The sequence below is a fragment of the Chiloscyllium plagiosum genome, unplaced genomic scaffold, assembly GCF_037043375.1.
Source record: "Chiloscyllium plagiosum isolate Xiang-an unplaced genomic scaffold, Cpla_swu_hap1 HiC_scaffold_2, whole genome shotgun sequence".
NCBI classification, from domain to species: Eukaryota; Metazoa; Chordata; class Chondrichthyes; order Orectolobiformes; family Hemiscylliidae; genus Chiloscyllium; species Chiloscyllium plagiosum.
In genome coordinates this window covers 3,732,912-3,745,125 of record NW_028270140.1, presented here as the reverse complement: position 1 = coordinate 3,745,125, position 12,214 = coordinate 3,732,912, and the positions used below count along the sequence as shown (strand labels likewise).

Sequence of the window (12,214 nt, the reverse complement as noted above, 5' to 3'; positions counted from 1 at the left end):
CCCACAAATGAGCCTCTGTTTATCAGTGAATAACATGTAGATCTACAGCAATATTGGGAATTATACACAGGGCTTTGTTATCCTTTCATCCCTTCTGAAAACTCTAGCCTGGATATCTGGCTAGTAGGCCGTCATGGAGGCAGAGCAGATTCCTAGTTAAATTCCCGACAGTGTGTGACAGCCTTCTATTGCAAAGCCAAGAAATTCTGGTGGACTTCCTGGGGACTGCTACTGTGTCTTCTGATGAAGCAAAGGCTGACATAAAAAGGATTAAAAAGCCACCAGGAGAAAAGATGGACATTGTTTTCTGGCCTACATCTCTCTGCCTATTTGTATATCTCAGATATACTGTCGCTTGTCGCCAGGCTGTTCCACTGAGCAGCTGTAACAGGGGTGAGGGGTCAGCTTTCTGGAGCAATGTTATGAATGCTGAACTTTACAAGACAATTAAGTTTCAAAATGTACCTTTAATACAAAAAAAACCTTAAAAATATGGAAAAAAAAGTATAATTGGAATTCATTGTAAACACCTCAATTTGAGGACAGCCCAGTGACTTAAAGTTGCTATGCAAATGAAACCCAAATAGAAACCTACTGATGCACTGGGTGATAATTTTATATTATTTCACACACACAAAAAAAGAGTGGAGTGGGAGAACGACAGCTGGTTTGGAAATTCAGAGAAAACTATTTGTGCTTTTAAAGGTTTAGCGTCTGTTCATAAGGAACAGTTGGGATTCTTGAATATTTAAAGACTGGGTAGTCTTTAAGGGAAATGAACGTCTATAAACTGGAAGTTTTGACCTGTTGTGGAATAAAGAGGTGAACATCAGTTGAAGACCTGGGATTAATTGTTTCTTTAATGCTTCATATTTTCCAGAACCATGGTGTAAAGTAAAATCAATTCACAAGGCATGATTTAGTCAATGCTAAACATACCTCTTTTCCTTTTTGGTTACATTAGTTACCTGTTAATTACTGTTTCAACTATGATGATTTTAATTTCTTTGTTACAGTGAACGTCTCAAAATGTGAAATCTTTGTCTATCAATTTATTTCTGACAGTTGTACTTTCCAAAAAAGTAATCAAACTCTATGGGCATTATACCAACGGTAAGCTCAGAAAAAGTCCAATGTTTCAGGGTGAAGGGCTGGTCAGAAAGATGATTCTGAACTTAGTAGAAGCTCATCTAATAACCAAAATTGCACCCAAGCATTGATTTCAATGCTTCTTGAAGAAACATATGTAATAACTCTGTGGTTTGTTCATCCCACCTGAGTGCCAAAAGCCACATCTATTACTATTATAAGGATAAAGCAATAAGCCCATGATAGAACAGGAGCAATATGGGAGTTAGACTTCTGATTAACTCCCAAAACAAAGTGGCATTAACCTTTTATAGAAGGTGTGATGGAAACTGCTCAAACTGAAATGCTCAGGTTATTTGGTTTGATTGTTGTTTTGATGACAAAGATGTAGCATGACAGTAAATGCAGCATATCTAACAACTGGCCTTTTCCTAAAGTATTAACAAAAGGAAATGAGTTCAGCAGTATGGTTGGAACTATAAATCTTGTCCTTTTGTAACATGTACCAACTATTAATATTCAACATTTGCCTTCAACAAGAGGTGCACATAAAGGAAGGGAAGGGAAGATCATTAATCTGTGGGGAAAGAGAACAAGATTAAAGCAAACTAACAACATTGGGAATCAAAAGGAAGACTGCCACACAAACAATAAAGGAGAGTAACCACTGCTCAATTCTGAATTAGTGGTTTTAGTACATGTACACAGAGAGCAATGCAGCGTACCAGCCCATTCCCTCAATAGGATATCAAGATGCTCTTAGATAGCAAGTATGATTAAAATGCACTCTATTTTATGTAGTGAATATCAGGAGACAATGTTGTAGTAGTTTAAACACTGAGAGCGGAGCGCAAGGGTGACTTTGTAAACTATCACCTCATTAGTGAAGGGGTTGATGGGACTGTATCACCAACATTTTCTTGAACTGTTTCTCAGAATAGAACATGCTCACATGTCACAACAACCCTAATATTTGTCATTCATCCCAGACCTTTGATAATTTCATTAAATACCTATCTAACACTATCCACTTTTGTCTTGCCCCATTCACCCCCTTCCTTCCTTCCATCTTGCCTGCCTCCCACTCTCTCTCACAATTGATTTTTCTTCCCCTCGTTTCCAATTTCCCTGCCTTTGTACTTGCTTACAATCAGTTACATCTTTAACTACTTCTGGTTCTGATGAAAGTTCAACAGTCTGAAATATTAATTCTGTTACACTCTCCACAGAAACTGTCTGACCTGCTGACTATTTCTCGCATGTTCTCTTTTCATACAACCATTCTTTCTATTTTTCTCTATCTCGTAACATTTGCTGGACATTCTAGCAGTTGAATTTGGAACAGAAAACATCGGAAGATGGCAATCAAGATGAAAAAGAATGACAAATCTACAGAATGGTTGGTTATTTATAATATGACATTAGGTTGTAAATGATTAGGGGACAGTGTGCACAATATTATCGAATAAACTCGAAGAACATAAGAATCAGGAGTAGATGATTCAGCCCTTCACATTTGCTCTGCCATTCAATACGATCATGGCTGACCTCATTTGCTCTCAACATCACTTGCCTGCTCAGTCTCCACAACCCTTCAACCCATTACTAATTAAACATCTCTCTCTGTCCTCCTTAAATTTACTCAATGTCCCGGCATTCACCATACTCTTGGGTAGTGAATTCCACAGATTCTCGATATTTTGAGAGACTTAATTTCTCCTCATCTCTGTTTCAAATCCGTTACCCCTTATCCCAAGATTTGTTCTGGATTGTTCCACATCAGAAAGCATCTTTTCAACATTTACTCTGTCAATCCCCCTTTGCATCTGACTTAGATCTCCTCTCATTCTTCTAATCTCCAGAGAGTAGAGGCCAAAATTTCTCAATCTCTCTTCATAAGACCCTCTGGAATCAATCTCGTGAAACCTCCTCAGGACTGCCTTCAAATGTAACTACATCCCTCCTCAAGTAAGCAGACCAGAACTGCATGCAATAGCAAAGAATATGTAATTAGTGCAGACACTTTACATGAAGAAGAAACAGTGCAATGCAGCAGGGAAGATTCTTGTTAAATATAAATAAACCAAAAATAAAATAAATTAATTTGTGATCTGTTACATGTTGATTATTTTGAGAGAGATTGTTCATTAAAATTGGAGATGAAGTGTAGGAGGTTGAGGAATGACCTTATGGAAATTTATAAAATCATAAGGGACAGAGATAAGGTGAATAGCAAAGGTCTTTTCTCTAGTGTGGAGGAGTTGAAAACTAGAGGGCATAATTTGAAGGTGAGAGGAGCAAGATTTAAAAGGGACCTTCGGGGTAACCTTTTCACTCAGAAGGTGGTTTGTGTGTGCGATGAACTGCCAGAGAACATTTGGATGTAGGTACAGTTACAATGTTTAAAAGACTTTTGGACAGTACATGAATAGGTAACATTCAGTGGGATATAGGCCAAACACAAATGGGAATAGTTTAGTTGGGAAATCTAGTTGGCATGGATGAGTTGGACTGAAGGGTCTGTTTCTGTGCTGTATGACTCTCTGACTAGAATGAGCTGAAAATGTACATTTCCTGAAACTTTAGTGAGATGGAAACAATCTACTGCACTAAGTGTTCCAAAAGGACAGCATGTTTGCTCAGTATGTTGAATGGTATATGCAATGGCTCTTGAGGTAATGCCTTTATTGCCCCAATGGCTCCATGATCAATCTCAGCTACATGGCTACGTGGAATATTCAGGCAGCAGCCAGGCACTTCCACATGCTGGGGAAGCAAGGCCCAGTGGATCAGTTGTCACCTTTCAGTTCAAGTGGCTGCCTCACATTAACTCCTTCACTATTCTTATTGCAAGCAGGTGGAGAATGGTACTGAGATGGAAAAGGAGAGTCAATAAAATTCATTAGCTCACATATACTTACAAATTGTTATGATTACTAATCAAACGTGTACAGTCTTGTCCAATAATTGAAATGGGTTACTTGGTAGAAATCAAATTCTCAAGTGGAAGTCATGTTTCAAAGTACTTTAGCTATTAAACCAGGTGAGTAGTAAATGTAACGTGTGTGTGTGTGTGTGTGTGTGCGTGCGTACCTTGTTATTTGGAACCATCATAATTATTTCTGTACACATTCCTCATGCGTATTTCCTTTGGGGCTTGAAATTGATCACGTTTAAGTATGCATGATTCATAATTAAAAACGAGTTGTTTCCCTTTGGTGTAAAATGTAGTCGATTTGTGCAGCACTAACCATTGCTGACGTGCATTTTGTGTCAAGAACCTTAATGAAAGGCCTCATCAAAAAAAGGTGCAATGTTCATTGAAGATTCAAAGTGTATAATGAGTTGACATTTTACATTGAGTAGCTAAAGCTGAACCTGATATACGTAAATAAATATTTTGTGTTTGGTTTGAAAGTGCTGTGCTGGCAGGTGCAACAAACATCTCCTGGTGCTTTGTGGCAGTCTACCTTTCTGGTTGATGATCGTCCAACTGAGCTAGCGTTGTGGAAATAGCTGCTGACTTCGACGTAGGAAGACATCCGCACACCGCTTCGATCCATTCCCTACAGTAAAAGGTCCACGACAAAATAATTGAGCAGACAGGGTGATGGTTATTAGCACCTAAAATCTTATAATGGTTATAGTGCAGAAGGAGGGCAATTCATCCAGTCATGTCTGTGCGAGACTCTGAAGCTGCAATTCACCTTGTGTCACTCCCCCTGCAGCTCTGCACATTTGTCCAAACACACAGTTATCAATTATCTCTGCAGTATAAGAATTTTTAAAATAAGTCAATAATTCAAAGTACAGGATTAGCATAATATAACAAAAAAGGCTTTCAGTTATACAGTACCTCTACATAGAAAAACCTCTTGTGGTGTTTCAGAGATGTAAGAAAATAATAAAAAAAAGGCTGGGCCAAAAAAGAAGACATTCGGGTGAGTTTTGGAAGGCGAAAGGCCTAAAGGAGAAGGGGGAGTCACAGTAATAGGGTCATGGGATTTTACAGTGCCTCAACATCCATGGTAGCCTATTGTATCCATGACAATCATCAAGCACCCACCTACTCCACTCCCATTTTCCAGCACTTGGCCCATAGCCTTGTGAGCTATGGTGCTTAAACGATGATTTATTCACTACTTCAATATTGGGGTGTCACCTTTCAGGCAGAGATTTCCAGATGTCCACCACTCACTGAGTTCTTTCTTCAATCCTTCTAAACCTCTGTCTTTTACTTAAATCTATGTCCTCTGGTTATTAAACCCACTAAAGGATCTGCCCTTCAAAATCTGTACACCTCAGTCAGGTCCCCTGTTGGCCTTCTGTGCTCTAAGGAAAACACCTCCTGCCTCTCAAACCTCTCCCCATTGCTGAAATGCTCCAGCCCTGACAACATCATGGTGAATCTCCTCTGCTCTCTCTCTGGTCCAATCCTAACCCTCTTATATGGTGGTGACCAGAACTATGCACAGTCTCCCAGATGTGGTCTAACTAACATCTTATACAGCTCCATCACAATCTCCTTTATCTTGTATGCAATACCTTGACTAATAACAGCAACTATTTCAAATATTGTCTGATCCATCTGTCTTGCATCCTTCAAGGACCTATGGACACACACACCAACGTCCCACTGATCCTCTGTATTTTCTAGGGTTCCATCATTTATCGTGTACTTCCTTGCCTTGGTCTGTCTCCAAAAATGCATCACCTCAAACTTTTCAGGATTAAACTCTATTTGCCTCTGCTCTGCCCATCTGACCAGCCCATCAATATCATGCTGCAGTCTTAGGCTTTTGTTCAGTTTCTGGTCAATGATAACCCCCAAGATGATACTAGTTGGCAATGGTCCTGTCACTGAGTATCAAGGGGTAATGGTACTCCCTTGTCTGAGATGCTCACTGTTAATAAGATTCTAGAAGAAAAAGAGGGAAGTAAAGGGCATGTGGAATGAATAGAATTGGGTTGAAAATGAGAAAAGCAATGTTGCATAAGGAAGCAAACTGGAAAGTGGAAAAAGAAACTGCGAGTTGTGCATAAATTGAGCAGGTCTGGCAGCATCCATAGAGAGAAAGGGGGGAGACAGAGGGAGAGAGGGGGAGAGAGAGAGGGAGAGAGAGAGGGGAGAGAGAGAGGGGAGGAGAGGCGGGGGGGTGAGAGAGATGGGGGAGGGGGAGGGAGAGAGAGGGAGAGAGAGAGAGAGAGAATGGTGGTACCGTCAGCCATGGACTGGCCACTGGCTCTCAGTTGACAGGAGCCTGCCTCGGGGTAAGGTCCACTGCTGGCCTGTCAACTTCATCAGGGGAACAAGATAAGGTGAGTCTCATGTAAAGAAGCGACACTGCCTTCCTGTGGCCTGCCTAATCATCCCTACAAGATTCAGCCCTACACCTGGCAGAGGTTCAGAAATTTCTGCTGTAAAAAGCAATTGATGCCAGCTCAAATGAATCAGAGATATTTAAACACCTGCTGAAGGCAGTGAGGAATATGAAGCAAAGCTTATAAATGCAGATAAGCCTGGATCTTTCTGAATGGCTGAGCAGATTTAAGGGAAAAGCAACCTCTCTTCTGTTTTTATGTTGCTAGGGAGGGCAGAAGCAGGCAATAGAAGAACATATCCCTGAGGCTGGAGAGTTAATGGGAGCTCAACCAGCCACCATAGAAACTGAGGCTGGAGAGTTAATGGGAGCTCAATCAGCCACCATAGAAACTATTGCCATAAAAATGAAAATAAACTCCCTGTACTTAATGGGCATGAGGATTATTGAAGAATCCTTAATAGGATAGATCCAATATCTGGGAGAAAGTGAGGACTGCAGATGCTGGAGATCAGAGCTGAAAATGTGTTGCTGGAAAAGCGCAGCAGGTCAGGCAGCATCCAAGGAGCAGGAGAATCGACGTTTCGGGCATGAGCCCTTCTTCAGGAATGAGGAAAGTGTGCCAAGCAGGCTGAGATAAAAGGTAGGGGGGAGGGACTAGGGGAGGGGCGTTGGGAATACGATAGGTGGAAGGAGGTTAAGGTGAAGGTGATAGGCCGGAGTGGGGGTGGGGGCAGAGAGGTCAGGAAGAAGGTTAGGAAGGTGGTGCTGAGTTTGAGGGTTGGGACTGAGACAAGGTGGGGGGAGGGGAAATGAGGAAACTGGAAAAATCTGAGTTCATCCCTTGTGGTTGGAGTGTTCCTAGGCGGAAGATGAGGCGCTCTTCCTCCAGCCGTCATGTTGGTATGGTCTGGTGATGGAGGAGTCCAAGGACCTGCATGTCCTTTGTGGAGTGGGAGGGGGAGTTGAAGTGTTGAGCCACGGGGTGGTTGGGTTGGTTGGTGCGGGTGTCCCAGAGGTGTTCTCTGAAACGTTCCGCAAGTAGGCGGCCTGTCTCCCCAATATAGAGGAGGCCACATCGGGTGCAGCGGATGCAGTAAATGATGTGTGTGGAGGTGCAGGTGAATTTGTGGCGGATATGGAAGTATCCCTTGGGGCCTTGGAGGGAAGTGAGGGGGGAGGTGTGGGCGCAAGTTTTGCATTTCTTGCAGTTGCAGGGGAAGGTGCCGGGAGTGGAGGTTGGGTTGGTGGGGGGTGTGGACCTGATGAGGGAATCACGGAGGGAGTGGTCTTTTTGGCATGCTGATAGTGGAGGGGAGGGAAATATATCCCTGGTGGTGGGGTCCATTTGGAGGTGGCAGAAATGATGACGGACGATACGATGTACATGGAGGTTGGCGTATCATCCGTCGTCATTTCTGCCACAAATGGAACCCTCCAACCACAAGGGATGAACTCAGATTTCTCCAGTTTCCTCATTTCCCCTCCCCCCACCTTGTCTCAGTCCCAACCCTCGAACTCAGCACCACCTTCCTAACCTGCAATCTTCTTCCTGACCTCTCCGCGCCTACCCCCACTCCGGCCTATCACATTAACCTCCTTCCACCTATCGCATTTCCAACGCCCCTCCCCCAAGTCCCTCCTCTCTACCTTTTATCTTAGCCTGCTGGACACACTTTCCTCATTCCTGAAGAAGGGCTCATGCCCGAAATGTCAATTCTCCTGCTCCTTGGATGCTGCCTGACCTGCTGTGCTTTTCCAGCAACACATTTTCAGCTAGGTCCAATATCTGTCCTGCTTATCAGGAACAAATTTCATAGAGTGGGTCCATCAGAGGGCCCATTGTCTTGACTCTGAATGTTTAATAAGTAATTGCCAGAGATTTGGCGGGAGCACCAACATTTTGGAATTAGAATTAGGTTTATTGTCACGTGTACTCAAGTTACATAAGAACAGGAGTACAGTGAAATCTGTATAACATCACTACACATGGTGCCATCTTAGGTAGCAAAGTACCCAGGTACAAAAACACGTAGGTACAGAGTAGTAAGAGAAACAGAGTTAGAAAGTTAAGCATTATTTCATAGAATAAGTAAAAAAAAAGAAATAAGGTAATAGTTAACATTAAAGTCTTTTGTATTTAAACGAGGTAAAGAGCTATCTTTACTCCTGGCCTGCTGAGCATCCCTGCTGTGCTCCGGCCTGGAGAGAGATTTAAACATCTCGGAGTCAATGGAGCTGACACCAACATTTGTGCAAACTGAGTGCTCGGTGCTAAATTGCTATACCTTATACCATAAAAAAGGAAACACTGAATGCCAGTTTCTTCCCCCAAGTTTTCTTCCCAATTTTCTGGAAATAGAAATCCACAAGATTGACCAGGGGAATGAGGTGTCTGAGAAACATGGCCACGTGGGCTCAGTTTACAGAATATAGGTTACAAATAAAATTCCATATCACTTGTTTTCTCACCAATGTTATATTTTCCAACTTTCGAGAAAGCACTAGGGACCCTGAAGTGGAGATAGTTAAATATTTTGGCAATTGTGTGGAAACACCAGAAACCAGTGGTCAGACTGGAATAGAAGTAAATGCTGAGATGATTCCCGAGTCTGGACTAAACAGTATTGGGATCACAGTTTGATCTCCATTCCTTTGTGTTTATTTCTTTAAAGAAAAAGCTGATTTCCAAAAATAAAAGTTTTCCGAGTCTTGGTACCATACCTTTGAGGACATGGCATTTTTAATTTCTTCATCAGCTAATGCCTGAGTGCCAGCAATATCAGGATTGCTGCTACTCATGATGCGGGATTGTAACAATCTGGATCCCACATGAGCTGCACTGGAACGCCCCACAGTATAATAACGGCTCTCTGGTAAAATTGGAGGTGCTGCTGAAACTAAAGAAAAGTCTATGTTAGCGCAAATATTCAGTACAGTTCAGTTATACCTGGGTGAATTACAAAGAACAAAACCAGGGTTGGGTCCAAACATACACACACAAAGTACTCATTCCTGAACCTGTGGGGATTGAAATATCTAACAAGAACTTCATTGTTATGTAGAATGGACAGAATTTTTGTAGAGTGTTGTTGCAGTGCCAAGTTGGCTTTACACGATATTTGTCTCATGTACCAGTTAGCACTGTCACATACATGTAGTACCAGTCAGAAGGACTGCTTTCAGACATGGCTCTGCGAACTCTGAGCTGCAAACAATTAAAAGCTAAACACTGGAAAAGAACTGAATGCCCACTTTTCCTAATAATTGTTATTTTCTCAAGAAATGACACAAGAATTACAAATTAAAACCCTTTGTTTTACATCTATCCATCAACCCTGTTTTGCAGCAGGGGTACAGAATGGAATAAATTGGTGATGACTTCACACAAGTTTCATATTGTTTCAAACACAAAAGGCAAGAAGAAAAGCATTTCACACAAAAAAAAACTGGCAGCCTCCACCAGTATTAGTCTGCCTCCCTCCAAAGTGGCTGTGCAGAATTTTCAGTCAGCATCACATTTCAGCTGTGGGTCGATCCAACTTCTTGAACTGAACTTGAGCATCCTCTAATGGTGAAACACAACTATTCAGACTGTATGGTTTAGATCTGCCACTTTCTGGAATTTGGCCATAATAATTTTAATAGAATGAAACTGTCAGTCACTTCCACAAAACATAGTTGACTCAACAAAACTTCACTGGATTAGAATTCTCTGTAATTGATGCAGCACCACTTAAATGTACTGTTAACAAACAATGACTAGGAGAAAGTGAGCCCTGCAGATGTTGGAGATTAGAGTCGAGAGTGTGGTACTGGAAAAGCACAGCAGGTCAGGCAGCATCCAAGTCGACGTTTCGGGCATACGCTCTTCATCAGGAATGGGTTGGAAGGGGAGCTGCTCAGAGATAAAGGCCAAGGACATGCGAGTCCTGGGCCTCCTCAACCACCAAATCCTAACCACCCGACGCCTGGAGGAAGAACGCCCCACCTGCCTTGGGACCCTCCAACCACACAGCATCAAAGTCGATATCACCAGTTTCCTCATCTCCCCTCCCCCCACCCCATCACAGACCCAACCTACCAACTCAGCACCACCCTCTTCAACTGTCTGACCTGTCCATCTTCCTTTCCACCTATCCGCTCCACCCTCCTCTCCGACCTATCACCTCACCCATTTCTTCAACTACCTATCGCATTCCCAGCTACCTTCCCCCAGCCCCACCCCCTTCATCCCAGCCCTACTCCCTCCCATATATCTCTCAGCCCCCTTGGGCCACTCCTCATTCCTGATGAAGGTCTCTTGCCCAAAACATCGACTCTCCTGCTCCTCGGATGCTGCCGGACCAGTTGTGCTTTTCCAGCACCATACTTTTTGACTCTGATCTCCAGCATCTGCAGTCCTCATTTTCTCCAAGCTATAAAGATGGTCATACTCTGAATGTAATTTATGTATAGCATGTGTTTGCACTATAAATGTTTCACCTTGTGATATTAGTATAGGAGTTGCAGATTCTGTGTTCTCCCCAACCAGCAAATTGCATTGGGAAACATTTCATTAGTGTTTTTAAATGTGGCCTAGATATTACAAGAACCAATACCTGGTCTTTTGGGGTTAAGTCATGAGGGCAGATTACATATATTATGTTGATTTTCTCTAGAATTTAGAAGGTTAAGGAGTGGTCTGATCAACGTCTTCAGGATATTAACAGGAAGACAGAGTTCATAAAGAGAAACTATTTCCACCAGTTAGAGATTCTGGAACTAGGGGCATAGTCTGAGAATGAGGGCCAACAGGAGAGATGTTAGGAAGCACTTCCACACAAAAAGAGGTTGGGAGAGGTTTGGAACTCTCTTTCACAATAGCAGTTGATGCTAGATCAGTTGCTAAGTTTAAATGTGAGACAGATAAATATTTGTTAAGCAAAGGTATTAAGAGTTATGGGCCAATGGCAGGTATATGCAGTTGGACCACAGATCAGCCATGATCTCCATGAATGGTGGGACAGGCTGGAGGGGCTGATGCCAAGTTTCTCAGTTGGACATCCCAACAGGATCTTCTGGGAGGCTTTCTGAAAGCATGGGACTCTCTCCAGTGGATCTTGTTTAATCCCTGAGCCACAAGGAGTCCTGGTAAACACAGGTACACTTGGAGTTAAATCATTCTTGAACATGCCTGCCTACTGCTAGCCAGCTAGTGTTCTGTGGTGCCTTCATGTGGGATCTGTATTGTGGGGAGTTTTTCTGCTTCAGCGAGTCAGATGCATGCTCTCCCACGTGATTCTGCAGTCCACCTTGCACACTCCACAAAGGTCAACTTGAATAATTTTTAATACTTGGAGAATAGAGTCATAGAGATGTACAGCATGGGAACAGACCCATTGGTCCAACTCGTCCATGCCGACCAGATATCCCAACCCAATCTAATTCCACTGCCAGCACCCGGCCCATATCCCTCCTAACCCTTCCTATTCATAAATCCATCCAGATGCCTTTTGGATGTTGCAATTGTACCAGCCTCCACCACTTCCTCTGGCAGTTCATTCCATACACGTACCATGCTCTGCGTGAAAACGTTGCCCCTTAGGTCTCTTTTATATCTTTCCCCCCCTCACCCTAAACCTATGCCCTCTAGTTCTGGACTTACCCATCCCAGGGAAGAGACTTTGTCTATTTATCCTATCCATGCCCCTCATGATTTTGTAAACCTCTATAAGGTCACCCCTCAGCCTCCAACGCTCCAGGGAAGACAGCCCCAGCCTATTCAGCTCAAATTCCTCAACCCTGGCAAAATCCTTGTAAAC

The 12,214-nt window shown here is 42.8% G+C and overlaps 1 protein-coding gene across 5 annotated transcripts in view; it reads right to left on the bottom strand.

Moving 5' to 3' along the window:
- Positions 1 to 12,214, bottom strand: part of dock8 (dedicator of cytokinesis 8) — a 301,292-nt gene that overhangs the window by 70,103 nt on the left and 218,975 nt on the right. For 3 of the 5 annotated variants that reach the window (XM_043718191.2, XM_043718201.2, XM_043718213.2), the window contains 2 exons: positions 9,135 to 9,310; positions 4,560 to 4,655 (listed from right to left, as the gene is read on the bottom strand). In XM_043718191.2, coding sequence (XP_043574126.1) covers positions 4,560 to 4,655; positions 9,135 to 9,310 — 272 coding nt within the window. The remainder of the gene's footprint in view (positions 1 to 4,559; positions 4,656 to 9,134; positions 9,311 to 12,214) is intronic. The other 2 variants (XM_043718205.2, XM_043718224.2) reach the window with 1 other exon arrangement.